This window comes from Camelus dromedarius, chromosome 31, assembly GCF_036321535.1.
Source record: "Camelus dromedarius isolate mCamDro1 chromosome 31, mCamDro1.pat, whole genome shotgun sequence".
Classification (NCBI taxonomy): Eukaryota; Metazoa; Chordata; class Mammalia; order Artiodactyla; family Camelidae; genus Camelus; species Camelus dromedarius.
The window spans coordinates 19,302,512-19,319,818 of record NC_087466.1 but is presented as its reverse complement, the minus strand read 5'-3'; the positions used below and the strand labels follow the sequence as shown (position 1 = coordinate 19,319,818).

Genomic DNA, 17,307 nt, shown 5'->3' with positions numbered 1-17,307 from the left:
TCCTTGTAAGAATACAAACAACATATTACCTTTATTAATAGAAAGAAAGCTAACATTACAAGGGGCGAAAAGTCACTATTTTTCCTGGCATGTAAGTCAGTCTAATATAGCCTCACAATTAGGCTATCTCTGTGCAACTCTCACTGATCAAAGACCGAAGACATCTGGACCTATGAGGTGACCCCGCTGGTAGACAGACTTGTATTTCCATTTTAATAAAAGCCCGGCACACCTTTAAAGATTTCCTATTTCTTGAAAACTCTTTTTACCTGATAGGTAATTAAGATTCAGAATTTTCTTTAAAATATATAGTATTACACTCAATTTCCTAATGCCAAAAGAACAAATAGTTGTTGTTGTTGTTTTTTAAATCTTCATTCTTTTACAAAGACCATAAACATTCTGCTGAAACACGGGACACTTCACTATTACTAGAGTTGGGATATAAGAAACCAGTATTTTTTTTCACTTTTTTTAAATTAAAGTGTAGTCAGTTTACAATGCTGTGTCAATTTCTGGTGTACAGCACAATGCTTCAGTCATACATGAATATACATATATTCGTTTTCATATTCTTTTTCACCGTGAGCTACTACAAGATATTGAATATAGTTCCCTGTGCTATACAGTATAAACTTGTTTATCTGTTTCATTTATACCAGTCAGTATCTGCAAATCTCAAACTCCCAATTTATCCCTTCCCACCTCCTTCCCCTCTGGTAACCATAAGTTTGTTTTCTATGCCTGTGTGTCTACTTCTGTTTTGTAAATAAGTTCATCTGTCTTTTCGGGTTTTTTTAGATTCCACATATGAGTAAATATCATATGGTATTTAAGAAACCAGTGTTTTAAAAACAGTTTCAGAACTTGGTCAATAAGAATCCACAGAAAGGAAAGATCTAAAGTGCTATATACAAAGACTGGTAGCAGGAAAAAAAGTAATATTATGCTTAGGGAGAAATAATTTCATTCACATAGAAGTGAGAAATCAACAATAAATTTTTCACCTAAAAAAACCCACTATCTTTTTTTTTTTAGACATTTTTTTTGAGGCTTCTGTCTTGTTTATTTTTTGGAAGGGTAATTAAGTTTACCTATCTGTTTATTTGATAGAGGTACTAGGGATTGAACCCAGGACCTGGTACATGCTAAGCATGCATTCTACCTCTGAGCTATACCCTTCCCCTGAAAAATGCACTATCTTATAAGAAGTTGAAACTACATGCATAAAATGACCATCTAGTTACATGAATCGGTTCTGAGTAAATCAATTAGTTGCAATCTAAATCTATGGTTTTTTAATAAAGCACCTTTTCCACACGTCATTTTTCTCATGGATGAAAAAGAATACAGATATTTATCATTATCACTTCACACTTGGAACATCACAGAAAGTGTTTAAGGACAAGAGGCATGAGCTTTGCTGGAGATGGTGACACCGCCTCAGCAGCGTTTTTGCAGAGTGTTTGCTGGTGGTCACGGGGACCAGGAGGAGAGAAGCATGAGGAGGGGCCTGTGAAAAGCCACCGCTTCCTCCCCAAACACGCTGACGCTCAGCCCTTCCAGCAGGGTCCGCAGCAGCACCTTACTTTTAAGGGCAACCCTCGTACACAAAGGCAGAGTGAACGCTGTGGTGTCAGCTTAAACTACTACGTCTCTTCTGTTCGATTCGGAATTTATTTCTTTGCATTAGATGAGTCAACGCCATAACAGAGGCCTATAAAGCTAGTGGACTTGCATTATTTATGTGGAGCCACATTTAGTTTATATGAATTCAATGCTGTGCACAAAGAAAACAATAAAAAAGGGAAGGCAGCTCCTTTCACAGCGGAAGTGATGCCCACAGCGCTGCCCTCAGTCCCACCCGCCTCTCGTGCTAACAGCATCCCGACAGGCTGGGTGCATCTCCGGTGTTTGGAGACGCTTGTTTCAGACACAGCACGGCTCCTACACAAAAGCCAACTACTTTATTTGGAGCTCAAGGGTAATTTTAACTATATTTGAGTGTTGCCTTAGTCTGACTTTAGAATAATCTACTGTTGCATAAAATAGAAACGTTTCCTTAGATCTGGTATTTTCCCACATGGCTGGGTTATCAGGGTGGGGGATGAAAGTGAAATGAGACCGCCTATTGTCACAAGTTGGTCGCAGAAAACAGAGAGGTGTGGAACTCTCTGCTGACGCCTGCCTGAGCAGGCAGCCCAGGAAAGACAGCACAAAGGAAAGGGAACTGCAAGTCTGGACCTGCCAAATCCGGCCAAGCCTCTGTGCCTCTGACCGCCTGGGAGACCTGCGGCAAGCCACTCAGTCTCCGGGGGCCTCGCTGCCGAACTCTCAGGCCCACACACAGGCAAACTAGTATCGTTTTATTTGCAAACTTCTTATGAGCGGCATGTGCAAACAAATGAAACACATCTCTGAGCTTATGTGAAGAACTTCATCTTCAACAAGAGAAAAAAAAGTTTTAAATTTAAAAGTACATTTTAAAGACCTCTTCCAACTTCAAATAAAATGTGTTCATTTTTAGCCAAGGCACCTGACAAAAGAGTATCATTTAAAAATTATTTTTAGGCTTAAGTCACTTTTGTAATTTAGACACACAAAATTTGTTCTGAGCCAGTGGGATGAGAAGAAAAGATGTTTAAGGAATCAGCTCAGGAGATGGTAAAAAAAATCATTTCACAAAATGGATCTAACAAATTCCATACACCTTACCTAGTAATACATAAGAGAACGTATGAGTAAAAATAGATGAATCAAAAAGAGCTGAGACTATCAAAATACCCTATAAATTTTTTTCCTTCCTCTGACCTCCCACAGCATTTTATTCATAGCATTTGTATAGCACCACACTCTCTGTGGGCCTCTGAGCTTCTTAGCCACTAGCAGAGTGCCTGGTACACAAGTGCTGATCCAAAGACAGTCTGAATTCAACTGTAAAGCTACAAATACATATATATGTCTTTATGCATATGTATATATACGCAAATATCTTTATACGCGTTATCTTTAGCAGCATGAGATTATTGAGAAAGCAATCCTAGAAATAATGAAATATTGCCCTCTAGTGGTAGAAAACTGCATTTCCCCAACTTTAATCACAGGATAAAACTTAAGAATTCCATTTTATTTGAAAAAAATTTAATATAATACTGGATTTTGCCCTTTAACTTACAGAAATATATTCTCCTTCTAGAAGGAAGGACACTGAGGGTAGGTATGAGTAGACCCTAAATTAAAATGTTAATTTCATTTCTATTTGGAACTTTACTTCCAAATCTATGATTTTCTTAACACAAACTACCAAAATTAAAGTCTAATAAAATCTTCTCAGCTGGCCCATATATAGATAATAGCTCTATATTGGTGATTCTTAATTTTGGGAGTGGAGAAAGGAGAGGCTTCGGTAGTGGAAACTCTGACACACTGGGGTGGGCAGGGGTTAGAGTGTGGGCGAATGTGGACGGGGGATGGAGTGCAATGTTTATGTTTATCAGAAGGGGGCCTGAGTTAAGCCTTATTGACAAACTTGCTTTTAAATCATGAAAATTAATTTCCGAAATTTTTTTATTTTAGGGACATACTGATGTAACAAAACACATGATTGTTTTTCCAACTGTAATAATTACAGGTGATCTATTTGCCAAACTGGAAAAATGCTGAATTCCTAGTTTTTAATCTAGTGTTTGCAAAAGTATAAACATCCTTCCTTCTTTAGCTCATAAGAGTCTTCCTTAATTAATTTTTAAGCACAAGTATTTTGTTTCTAGTGACATGTATAGTCACACACTCGAACTAGAAGGGACGGGGGTGGGAAGGAATAAACTGGGAGTTCGAGATTTGCAGATACTGACAGCTATATGTAAAATAGATAAACAAGTTTATACCGTATAGCACAGGGAAATATATTCAATATCTTGTAGTAGCTCACAGTGAAAAAGAATATGGAAATGAATATATGTATATTCATGTATGACTGAAGAATTGTGCTGCACACCAAAAACTGACACAACATTGTAAACGGACTATAACTCAATTAAAAAAAAAAAGAAACCTAGAAGGGACAATAGCTCCTCATTTTCAATTTTGGGGTTTTTTTGGGGGGGCAATTAGGTTTATTTATTAATTTTTTTTTAATGGAGGTACTGCAGCTTGAACCCAGGACCTTGTGCGTGCTAAGCATGTGCTCTACCACTGAGCTATACCCACCCCTTAGCTCCTCATTTTAAAGAAGTGGTAACAGAGTTAACCAGGAGGCATAACAGCTTTAAAGTTCCCTGCCTGGTCCCTCCTCATTTCTCAAAAGGTGTGAAAATCAATTAAACAAATAAACTGCTTTGAGGGAGGTACAATTCCTTTAGGCTGTCATGGTAGTATCATAGAAAGTTCAGGTTACAAATATATAACTATTCAATCACTTAAACTAATTATCTATTTTTACCAGTAAAAACCAGTTCATCATGCAGGTAACTCTTCTCTTGCTTGAGGCGAATGATCTCTTCTCGTTGCTCATTATTTTCTGTTGTCTTTTCATTTAGATCCTCTTCACAAATAGAAGAAAAAAAAAAAGTCCTCAAATAAATAGTAATTCCTAGAAGCACACACACTATGGATACCCTTCATGTCCCCGGCACCCTCTTCCAATTCACATGAAGTCCGGTTGGCTCTATAGCCAAAATACGCCCCACATCCAACATCTCATGGCATCCTGGGCAGTGACCCTGGCCAAGGCTTCCACTGTCTCCCCGCCCGAACTGTGCCTCTCCCATTGCAGCCTCCTGCCCACAGAGCATCAGGGCCATCTGTGAGCTTCTCTGTTAGAAGCCCTCGTACTACACTCAGGATGGAAGCCCTGCATGGCCTGGCCCTGCTGGCCACTCTCCCTCCTTTCATTTCATTCCTTGAACTTGTCCCCGCCTCAAAATGCACCCCAGGACTTTGGCATTTGCGGCTGCTTCCACCTGGCAGGTCTTGGCCCAGCTCCCGTCAGCCAAGATTCAGCTCAAAGGGTTTCCTCAAAGACGCCTTCCCAGGGCACCCACATTAAATCAGTCTGTTTCCCTCACTCTCTAGTCCACGATCTATTACTTTTTTTAAAAAATAAATATTGAATTTATAAAAAGGCATATAAACTGATATAACAGATTTCTTACTTTTTATCTTACCTTACAGAGCATTCAATAAATATTTATTGAAAGCCTACAGCGTAACCCAGGGGCTGTGTTATTAACTGTAGGTGCAAAAGAGAGAAGACAGAGTCCGCCCCTACTGTCAAGGGGCTTCCAGTAAGATTATGGTTTTTAGCTGAAGCTACAAGTGGAGGCACAGTTATGATTTGCCACAAGTCATGGTATCATAACAAGACTTTTAAGAGGTGGAATCTTTGAAATTAAACCTTTCACAGTTTGAACGGCAGCTCGTTGCCTCGCGAGGCCCCCGACTAGGGACGGAGGCAGAGTCACTGCAGCCAAGCCCGGCCCTGGCATCCTAAGGCTGTCTGTTCCACAGTGGGAGCCAGTCGTCATGTCTAACGTGATGACCACTCATAAACGGGACACTCTGGGTGCAGAGCAAAGGGGGCCTACCTCCACACCACCTGGAGACAAATGTAAATTTGCTCGCCATCACCTAGATGCATATTCAATACCTGGCACTAACTAACCTACTGGGCACACCCAGCCTTCGTTTCATTATAAAACTTCGGGTAATAGAAAAATGAATCACAGAGTTACTGTGAGAGTGGGAATATAGAACAGGAGGACGTGAAAGGAATTTTCAAAAATAAAAACATGAACTGACTATACTTCAACAAATAAATTAATTAATTAGAACATGCACCAAAAAGCCACTCTGGTAGTTTGTGTGATTATTGGCAACTGCTACTCCTTCCCTGCCTTCCTCCCACAAAGGGGCAGAGGATGTTTCTCCAGTGGTTGACTCTGGGTTCAGCCATCTGGCTTCCGGATACGGGCGTTTATCAAGTGCTCACGGGCGCAGGCCACTGAGACACTGGCACCGGTTGCTACGAAGCCTAGAGCAGCAACAGCTAACTGGTGCAGCCAAGGCAGGATTACTTTAAAAATAGAATGTGTTAGGCAGCTTCCCTCAACTCTGTTATTTCTCTCGCCACACAAAAATTGCAGCATAACTCTATACAAATGAAATGAACATTTTGTGGTAGGACCTGAAGCCAGCAATCTCCTCTTGGTCGTAAGATTAAGCAAACCTAAATGAAGAGATATATTCCAAAGAGAAAAAGCCCAAGTGTATGCCTCTCCCTTACCTTTCAGTTTATTGACTTCAACCTTAAGTACCTTCAATTTCTGCTTGTAATCTTGCTTTTCTTTCACAATGCAAGTCTCCACCATCTTAGCGTCACGTAAAGCGTGCTCCAACAATTTAAATTTACCCGAACAGTCAGCAATGTGATTGACTGCCTCAATGATATCTTTGTCCTAAAAACCGAATTTGAAAAACTGTTATGAAAGATCTTTAAATTCCAACTAATCAGTATGAAAAGACTACATTTATTAGGATCTCATTTGTGTGCCCGGCTTCATACCAAGCACACTTTCCGTGTGTTGACTCACTTAATCCTCATAGCAACTCTCTGAGGCAGGGGCTACTGTCATCCCTCCGTGACAGAGAAGTGGACAGTCAGTCGGCCACTATGACACGACTAGTTAGTGACGGAGCGCTGAGGTGAACCCAGCCGGCTGGCCCCTGACACCACGCACGCACACCGCAGCACAAGTTCTCAAGAAGTTTAGAACCAGACCACTGGGTTACCCGTGAGGCTGTAACAGCAGTGGGAGGGATGGCGGCCCTCGAGGGGGGCTTATTCACTGGATTTCAGATGAATCCGGCAGCACCCCCCTTCTTTCCAGTGTGTTACAATGACAGAATCCAAGACCTCATCCCAAACCTACCCAAACCAGAACCTCTTCTTGTTGACGTGATTGTTTTAATTACACAAAAGGTAAGTGCTTTTTGAAAAGCAATTCAAATAATACCTGCAAGTGTAAAAATAGTAAGTAAAAGTACCCCCCTGTCACATGGAATAATTTTTATTAGCAAGTTTTACTCTTGCTTAAGCAGGACAAGGGTGTCTGCTATAGCGTCATATATGCGTTCCTAAAAAACCTCAGTCTGCATATCTCACACTAGGGGGAAAAACGGGGTTGGGGCAGACCATTCAATCACCGATGCAACTTTGTGATCAGACCAGCAGCAAAAAAGTCATCCTATTACATAAACGAACACAGTTTAGCAAATGCCCCTGCAGACACATCAGTCTGGCAGTCCTTTTCAGCACCTTCACTAGTACCCTCAGCTTTGCCAGTGGGTTTGCTGCGATGGAAACCGTAGGGGCTGTTAAAGCCACAAAACTGGTCATTATTTGATTAAAGACAATTCTATAGATTTTAATATTTTCTCTTTAATTTTATGAACCACTCAAAAAATTAATGTCCTGGGAAAATCACCTATGAATTAGTACGCGTGTCCCCTCTTCACCTGTTGTCACACGAGTGCATGTGTTACAGCAGAAGAGACTGTTTATCCACCATGTGAGTGGCTAATTCAACTGCTTGGTGGCTAAGGTTTCCCCTCCATGAAGAAAAGTTTCACAAGCACTCTGAGTAGCAATGACTTTAGGAGACCTAGTAATGGATACCTCAGAGGCAAGCGAGCTCACCCAGGCCTGCTAGACGGTGGCGCGCCCCACGGGTGAGTCCTGCCTCCTCCATCAGGGATGTGGGGGCATCATTTTTCACTTGTTCCCTTCAGCCAGAGTTTACAAAAAGAGAGCAACGCTGACAGCTCCACCTGTCCGAGATGCTGTCCGACAATGTAAGTGACTCTGCTTTATAAACTGCAGAGTGCCCTGGCAAATGGGGGTGGGTACAGGTTATTCTGAGTTACCTTGAGCTTAATCATGGTGGTGAGAGCCTGTTCCCGAGCTTGTAACTGTCCCACCTGAGCAGAAAGTTCCACTAATGTGTTGCTGAGATTTTCATTTCTGGTCTATGAGGGAACAACATAAAATACTAACTGAGTCATTCATTTAAAAGCTGTCATTACTCTCACCTGCCACAATCTGTGCTCACTCTTCTGTTTTGTTTTTTTTTTCTTTGTTTATTTAACTTTTTTTTAGTAACCAAGCAGGCGAAGTAAGCAGTCATCAGAAAGGAACACAAATACCTATTTCCCCATTATCTTTCAGTACTGTGTTTGCTTTACTGAATTCTAGCAATTATGTTTATAAACATGTCTATTTCCTAATGTCTTTTATGTGTAATCCTAGGTTGGCAAGAAAGAAGACCAGGAATGAAGGAATGAAAACTGGAGTAGTAACAGATTTCCTTTGCTGAAATAAAGTAGCATTAGTGAACTGCAGTGCATTTTTTTTTTAAACTCTGGTGAGTAACTTCATACTAGGGTATTTTTATTGAGGTATTCCCACTTACCAGGGTTGTTTTTAAACCACAGATCTATATTTGATGTAAGTATTGTGTGCATGATGTGTTTATTAGTTGGGAAAAAAGGGATAATCCAGTTTCTTAAAAGAGATCTTCATGGAGGAAACTGAAATGCATTACTACTGAGTGAAAGAAGCCAATCTGAACAGGCTATACACTCTGTGATTCCAACTATGCGACATTCTGGAAAAGGCCCAAGTATGGGGACGGTAAAGAGATCAGTGGTTGCCAGGGGTTGTGGGAGAGAGGGATGGAGCAGAGAGGGTTTTTAGTAGTGAAACTATCCTGTATGACACTGCAATGGCAGGTACAGACCATTGCTTGTCAAGTCCCACAGAACACACAACACAAAGAATGAACTGTAAGGTAAACTACGGGCTTTGGGTGACAATGATGTGTCAACATAGATTCACTGATTGCAGTAAATGTACTACTGTGGTGCAGAGTCCACATGTAGGAGGCTGGTGGGGGAGGGTGCAGGGGGTCTATGAGAAATCTGTACTTTTCATGCAATTTTGCTATGAACATAAAACGGCTTTAAAAAAAATAAAGTTTACTAATTATAAAAAAAAAATAAAACCCTTCCTGCTATGGACTGAATTACACCCCCTCAAAGGCCTATGTTGAAGCCCTAACCTCTGATGTGATGGTATTTGGAGGTGGGGCCTTTGGGAGATAATTAGGTTTTGACGAGGTCACGAGAGTGGGGCTCTCAGGATGGGATTAGCGTCCTCTTAAGGAAAGACACCAGAGAGCTTGCTCACCTACTGTCTCTCCCTCTGCCACAGGGGGACGCAGTAAGGAGGTGACCATCTACAAATCGAGAAGACTGCCCTCACCAGAACCTGACCGTGTCGGCACCTTGATCTTGGGCTCCTAGCCTCCAGAACTGTGAGGAAAGAAAACCCTGTTGCTTAAGCTCCCAGTCCATGGTGTTTTGTTACGGCAGCCCAAGCTGACTAACAATTCCATTTTTTAGTTCAACGTATCAAGAGACTCCAGAATAGTTTTTACTTATTTTATAGTTAGAAACTGTCCAAAATAGTCATCTGAAAAAAAAAGACATGAAATAAGGTCTGCACTATTACTACGAATTACTAAGACTCACTGTAGTCACCAAGATCTAGACTGAGTATCATTATGAAACATGAAGACCATAACAAACAAAAGACGGCTTCCCCTTTGTGCCCCTCAAAAAGCATGGGCTCAAAAAATGTCTGATGACTCACCATTTAGAACTGAAAACTGAAAAGTCACTCTTACAGATTTTATTCCCAATGTGCCACTAACACGATGTAGATCTTGTTTTTTTATCAGAGCAGACTTAGCATAATTTGAAGCTACTTGATATTGATCTCAGAGCCTGAGAAAGATTTTCTAAAATAACCCATTGTTGATAAAATGATAGATGCTACTAAACCAAATGGCCCCACAGCTAGAAAAGGTTTTTACCAGATATTGAAGGTAGTTCCCTGGGCTATACATTAGGACTTTATTTTCTATATAGTAGTTTGTATCTCCTAATCCTAAACTCCTCATTTATCCCTCCCCTTCCCGCTTTCCCCTCTGGTAACCATAAGTTGGTTTTCTATGTCTGTAAGTCTTTTTCTGTTTTGTAAGTAAGTTCCTTTGTATCATTTTTTTTTTTAGATTCCACGTATAAGTGATATGATATTTGTCTGTCTCTTTCTGACTTACATCATTTAATTTGATAATCTCTAGGTCCATCCATGTTCCTGCAAATGGCATTATTTCATCTTTTTTATGGCTGAGTAGTATCCTATTGTGTGTGTGTATGTATATATATATGTATCTTCTTTATCCAACCATCTGTTGATGGACATTTAGGTTGTTTCCATGTCTTGACTATTGTAAATAGTGCTGCTGTGAACACTGGGGTATATGCATCCTTTCGAATTAGAGTTTTTGTCTTTTCTGGATATATGCCCAGGAGTGGGATTGCTGGATCATACAGTAAATCTATTTTTAGTTTCTTAAGGAATCTCCATACTGTTTTCCATAGTGTCTGCACCAATTTACATTCCCATCAACAGTGTAGGAGGGTTCCCTTTTCTCTACACCCTCTCTAGCATTTATTGTTTGTGGACCTTTTAATGACGGCCATTCTGACTGGTGTGAGGTGATACCTCATTGTAGTTTTTTAAAAATTTATTTTTATTTTTTTTTATTGACGTATAGTCAGTTTACAATGTTTTGTAAATTTCTGGTGTACAGCATAATATTTCAGTCATACATGTACATATACACATTCCTTTTCATATTCTTTTCCATTTTGGTTACTGCAAGATATTGAATACAGTTTCCCTGCACTACACAGTAGAAACTTACTGTTTATCTATTTTATATATAGTAGCTCCTCATTGTAGTTTTGATTTGCATTTCTCTGATATTTAGTGATGTTGAGCATCTTTTCCTGTGCCTACTGGCCATCTGTACACACACATGCATTTTGAACGGAAACATTCAAATCTAATTTTTCAATAACTGAAACAGAATTTGGGCTACCAAAGTTTATCTTAAAATAAAACCAACCTCAAGGTCCTCAGAGAGGAGAGCAGAGTGGGTTGCCTTTTGAGCCATTTCCTGAAGCTGTAGCTGAGTCTTTTGAAGAGCAGTTTGACATTCAATCTGGTTAGATTCAAGGGTTTTTACTTTCTTTGTGAGTGACCTGATTATTTCAGTTCTTTTATGTAGTTCACCTGAGGGAAATGTCATCAATAACTTATTTGTGGTCAGATCTGAAGTTGAAAATGAATTATTTTCAAACACAAGGTTAAAAAAGTGTGCCAAAGAATTTTTTAAAGGATAATTCTTCTTTTCAAAGTTTTTACTTCAAAATGCATGCTACCATACCCTAGTCAAGAAATAGAATACTATTAGCAGTCCAGAAGTCCCTCTATGTCAAATCCTGAACAGTCTCTCCAACTTCCCACCTTCCCAACCAGCGTCCTGATCTTAATCATTTCCTTGTTTTTTATTATCGTTTTACTACCTATGACCACATCCCTAAAAATAGTTTAATTTGAACCATATGTAAATGGAATTGTACTCTATGAATTCTTCTGCTTGCTTTTTCTCCCCTTAAGATTATGATCCTGAGATGTATCCATGTGGCTGTGGGCATCTCTCCTTTGTGCTCTGTCATCATTACTTAATATCTCACTATATGATTATGCCAGAATCTATTTATACATTCCACTATTGATGGTCATTTGAACTGTTTCCACTTCGCAGCTATTCTGAACAGTGTTGCTGTTAATATTCTTGTACATGCATTTCTGTAAGAGTTTCTCTAGAGCCTTGACACTCAAAATGTGGCCCTTGGACCAGCAGCACTGACATCACCTGGGAACTTGTTAGAAATGCAGGCTCTTAGGCCCCAGGCCTACTGCATGTATCATAATCTACACATTAACAAGACCCTTAGGTAATCATGTGTATACCGAAGTGTGAGCTGGCTTCCTAGAAGTGGAAACACTGGCCCCAAATTATGTATATCTTCAGCTTTACAAGAATTGTCAAATAATTTTCCAAAGTAGATGGACAAACTGACACTCCCACCAGCAGTGAATGAGCCTTCTCTTGTGCCACACTTCTACCAATACCTGATGTTTTTGGCCAGCCTGGTAAGTGTAAAAAGGTCTCATTATGGTTTTAATTTGCATTTCCCTAATTACTAACGAGAACAAGAAGCTTTCTGTATATTTATTGGCCATTCAGTTTTCCATGAAATGCCTATTCAAGTGTCTTACTCATTTTAAATCCAGATTCCGATGGCTATGCAGGCAGACTGCAGAGATACTGTGGTTCAGTTCCAGACGACTGCAATAAAACGAGTATCACAATAAAGCAAGTCACACAGGCTTCTTGGTCTCCCAGTGCATACGAAATTTATGTTTTCAGTACTTGTTGTGTGCAACAACATTATATCTAAAACACAATATACATACCTTAACTTGAGAATACTTGATTGCTAGGAAATGCTAACCATCATCTGAGCCTTCAGTGAGTCATAGTAGTAACATCAAAGATTGCTGATCACACATCACCATACCAAATACAGTAATAATGGAAAAGCTAGAAATATTGTGAGAATTACCAAAATGTGACCCAGAGACACAAAATGAGCAAATGCTGTTGGAAAAATGGCATTGATCGACTTGCTCCGTGCAGGGTTGCCACAAACCCTCAATTTCTATAAAAAGTCTTATCTGCAAAGCACAATAAAACAAGGTATGCTTGTATATAATCTGTTATCTTTGTTCTTTACCATGTCTATAAAAGAGATGTTAATTATATATTATCATCCATCTAGCATACAATCAAATTAAACACTGCGTTTATGTATATATACGCGTGGGTGGGTATGGTCAGAGTAAAATCAGATGGTGACCAAAGAAATGGAAAAGTGACATATATTGAGACTGTCACATTTACAGAAGCCTTTGTGTAATGTAAGTAAAAAAGGAGGGCTCTATGGTTATCTTTCCACTAAACAGACCTAGTATTTTCCCCTCTAGTACATTCTAGTATTCGTGTAGTGTCAACAGAACACTCAGACTTTAGGGCAGCACCAAAGAGATGATGGATAAAATATGGTAAAGGAAATTTCTGCAAACCATTTTTGAGGCTGCTGTAATGCCAAAAGATGACTGTTTTAGGCACTTAAGATCAGGTTCAGCACCAAAAGTTTAAAATCTCTGGGTTAAGTCCAAGAGAAATGGCTAGCCCTGTGGCATCTTTATTCAGATTCTCGGCTCAAAACTCATTTCCTTCAGGTTACTTTTGACACCCCATGGTGATTAGAACTCTCCCCAGCACTCTTTCTGTAGTTAAGTACTTTGTGTGCCCTACTTTCATGCACATTGTGTTTGTCTGATCCGTTGTGAGTGTTCCTGAAGCCCCCCAATCTTCAATTACACTAAACTCCAGGACAGCAGGGGCTGCTTTGAGATGTCCCTTTTCTATCCTCCCCGCGAGCCCTTTTAATGTGCTGGCAGATACAAGTGTGTGGTGTCTAATTTGCAGGTGCCTGACCTTCTAGTTTGCTGCAACGTTCTTCCAAAGTCAACACTTTCTGCCGATCCTCTTCCCATGAAAGAAGTTGTCTCTGATGTACTGCGACCATATCATTGAGCTCTTTGTCCCGATCTTTTAATTCTCCAATGAGCAGCTGCAGCTCTTTCCGCTGTTTCTCGATAGTGGAAATCTCAACTTCTGACCCGATGTTCTAAACACAGAAAAGTGGCTTGAAGTCAAAATAAAACTTATCAGCATAAATCAGCCAAAGCATATTTCCCAAACAATCATGTCTTCTTCTGCTGGCAATTCAAGGTGGTAACACCAACTACGTTTCATTCACTGATTATAACATGGCATCAAAATTATACATACTGAGAACAAGTTCACGCCTACTGGGCACTCTACCTCTATTGTGTTCTGTGGCACCATACACATTACTCCTAAAAAGTGGGGCCATTTGCAAAACCTTCACTGTTCAACCACAAATAAACCCATTTCTGCATTTTTTCTTTGCAGTCAACCCCTTCCTTTTATCAGTCAATATTATCCCTCAGTTGGCCCCAGCAATTCTAGAGCAATTGAAAGCAAGGGAAACAGGAAATAATTACTGTTTAAATGTAAACAGTTCTCCTAACATCTAACTCATCTGGATACACTCAACCTACCAAAAACAATTTAATATTGTGACTGGTCCAAACTTAACATATCTACTAAAAAACAAATTTTGTAAAGGAAAAATTTCAGATATACACAGAAGACAGGAGAACAGTACAATAAACTCTCATTAACCACTATCAAGATTTTGCTATATCTGTTTCAATTTTCCTTTTTCTTTTGATAAAAGAAATTGATAAAAAATACATTTCACTCTTAGACACTCCAGTATGCACTGCTAAAAGTGAACATTTTTTATAACGATGCCATCTTCATGCCCAACAAAACTATCTATAATAATCCTTTTAAGTATACATCATTTTAAAATCTGGTGCAGTGAAGTTGGTCTGACCAAAGCGGGAATCTAGAATTAGCCACTCAGTGGCTCTAAGACCTTAGGCAAGTTACTTAACTTCCTTAAGCCTTGGTTTCCTTGCCTGTAAAATGGTAACAACAGCATTTTAACTTCTTAGAGTTGTGTGGACTAAGCAAGATAAGCTCTGTGAAGCACTTCACAGTACTTGGCACCACAGTAAGTGTTGATAAAAAGTTAATAAATTGTCAATCTAAGAAAGAATGGAAATTTTTATTCCAGCCAACCTGAGGATTATAACCTGGGACACAGTCTTTCAAAAAGCTCTGAGGGCTGTTCTGCCCATAAGAGGTCAAAGCACAGTTACATGTGTTTTCAAGATAAAGGGTCAAAATGCCATATTGACCTTTACGCAGTCAGATCTGCACATACAGGTGAGTAGTGGGTATTCATGATCCCTTACAGGATTGAGAAAGGAATGTTATCTCCTAAAGCGTAATCTTGGCAGCACCAGGAGAAAATTTTTTTTTTTTTTTTTTTTTTTGGAAAGCAGGCATTCCTATGTCTTCTAGAGGGATCTAGTTAAGGTATAATGCAGATGCAAAAAGCACACTAACGGAGAGGAGGTAGTGGCTCAAATGGCAAAGAATATTTTATGTTAAATTTTTCTTGCCCTGCCTTAAAGTAATTTTTCATCATAAGCTATCAAAAAACATTAGCTATTATTATTATTATTTTATTATATTAAGAGTGTAAGTCACATTCCGAAGTATGGTACTGTCCCCATCTATGAAATAAACTAAAAACAAGCTGAATCACTAAGCTGTACATCTGAAACTAATGCAATATTTAAATCAACTATACTTCAATTAAAAAATAACACTAAAAGTGTTACTTTAAGAATTCCATCCTAAAGACAGTAGTTTAAAGTTCACCAGAGGCCCATGTACACATTATTACTGCTTTCTGAAAAAATAAGATTTGTAAATAATGACCAGTGAATCACTGCTAATTACTAGTACTAGTCACTAAACACAGAACATGGAATTTGATACCATATATCACTCATATCTGGAATCTAAAAACACACACACACACAAATGAACTTACATATAAACCAGAAACAGACTCACAAACATAGAAAACAAACTTACGGTTACTGGGGGGGGGGGATAAATTTGGAGTTCCAGATTTGCAGATACTGACTGGTATAGATAAAACAGATAAACAAGTTTATACCATATAGCACAGGGAACTATATTCGATATCTTGTAGTAGCTCACGGTGAAAAGAATATGAAAATGAATATATGTATATTCATGTATGACTGAAGCATCGTGCTGTACACAGAGGCCGACACATTATAAACTGACTATACTTAAATTAAAAAAAAAAAAAAGAAAATGGAATTTGAAGTCGACAGATTCCAAGCGACAAGACTTGAATTCCAGTCTTTGGGAAAGCCAGTCATTCACTCAACCAAGTGGCTGGGGAGACAGCAATGAGACCGCCGGGAAGGAGCACATATTCTAATGTAGGAAAACAAGCAAAGGGCCAAAAATACCAAACACGTTCCTCTCATTCTATACCGATAAATGCAAATCTTGGGCAACTTTACTTCCAAGACTTCTCGGTAAAACGGCTTATAAGAGAGCTCCTCCACTCGCAGGTCACTGGGAAGCGAATTAAAGACAGGAAGAGAGGTGGGGAGCAACTCTACAAACACCCATCCTTATCGTTAAAAAGGGAGCACCCAGGAGTCGCCACTCGACTTGGCGCCGGGGCTGAACAGCAAGTTTTTATTAAGGTAAAGGAAACGGATGTGACGCTCCATTTCTCTTCGCCGTCCTGGGGACTGTTTTAAATTCTGAGCAGAAACAGTTCCTGAAAAACCAGCCGCGTTCGGCCCCAGTGCACGTCGCCCCGGAGGTCTGCGCTCCTCTCGCCCCGGGACGCGCCGGCGGACACGGCGAGCCCGCGGCGGGTGGGGGGCGCGGGGCGGCGGCCGCTCACCTGGCGCCCGGCCAGGAAGGAGGCCGAAGGGTTCATAGGTGTTTCCTCCGCCCCCGGAGAGAGCCGGTGTGCGCAGCGTCACCTCAGAAACGCCATCGGCGCGCCTGCCCGGAGCGGCGGGGCGAGCCCCGAGCCCCGGAGCCCCGCGCCCTCGCCGGCCCAAGCAAGCCCACCCAAACCGCCGGCCCAGCGGAGCGCGCCCGGCCCGCCCGGCCTACGGCGTCGCCGAGGGGCCGCCCCTGCTCTCGCGACACCCCGGCGGCTCTCGCGACACCCCCGCGGCCGCGCGACCACCCGCTCCATCTCCCTCCCCTCGGCGTTTTGTTCTCGCAGATCCCGGCCGCGGGCTCTCGAATGGTTGGTCTGGCGCTGAGAAAGCCATTGCCCTCCGTCGGCAAAGAACCGGTTCTTTACCGTCACACAGAGATGATGAAGCCAAGGGACGGCTGTAGAACCGTTCTTTACCGTCACCCAGGTTTACCACGAGTTGCTCGCTGAATGATTTCCCGTCTTTCCCTCCTGAACTGTGGGCTCGGTCTCGTTAGCTGCTGTGTACACCCTTACTGAGAACGGGACCTGGCGTGCAAACAGCAAACAGATGGGGGTAGACGCCAGCCCTGGCCATCCCAGCAGACAGCTCTAAAGTAGGAATCAGATAAAAAAAAGGGGGGGGGGGTTGGCGGCGGGGGGACTCCTGATGTAGCTCTTGCACAAGCTTGAACAAGCTCTTGGCGCTTCATTCTGGGTTAATCTAAGGTTGTTTCACGGGTTGTTTCATAGTCACCCTTTTACTCGTTATATGGG

At 40.9% G+C, this 17,307-nt stretch overlaps 1 protein-coding gene across 7 annotated transcripts in view; it reads right to left on the bottom strand.

Moving 5' to 3' along the window:
* Positions 1-17,103, bottom strand: part of CCDC62 (coiled-coil domain containing 62) — a 34,905-nt gene extending 17,802 nt beyond the window's left edge. For 2 of the 7 annotated variants that reach the window (XM_031442585.2, XM_031442586.2), the window contains exons 1-6: positions 16,504-16,697; positions 13,539-13,731; positions 11,034-11,200; positions 7,924-8,025; positions 6,284-6,455; positions 4,442-4,543 (exon numbers count right to left, since the gene is read on the bottom strand). In XM_031442585.2, coding sequence (XP_031298445.1) covers positions 4,442-4,543; positions 6,284-6,455; positions 7,924-8,025; positions 11,034-11,200; positions 13,539-13,731; positions 16,504-16,539 — 772 coding nt within the window. In that variant the 5' untranslated portion in view covers positions 16,540-16,697. Of the gene's footprint in view, positions 1-4,441; positions 4,544-6,283; positions 6,456-7,923; positions 8,026-11,033; positions 11,201-12,253; positions 12,324-12,451; positions 14,284-16,503; positions 16,698-16,917 lie in introns of those variants that run through there. The other 5 variants (XM_031442589.2, XM_031442587.2, XM_064481265.1 and 2 more) reach the window with 5 other exon arrangements.
* Positions 17,104-17,307: the final 204 nt, after the last annotated feature.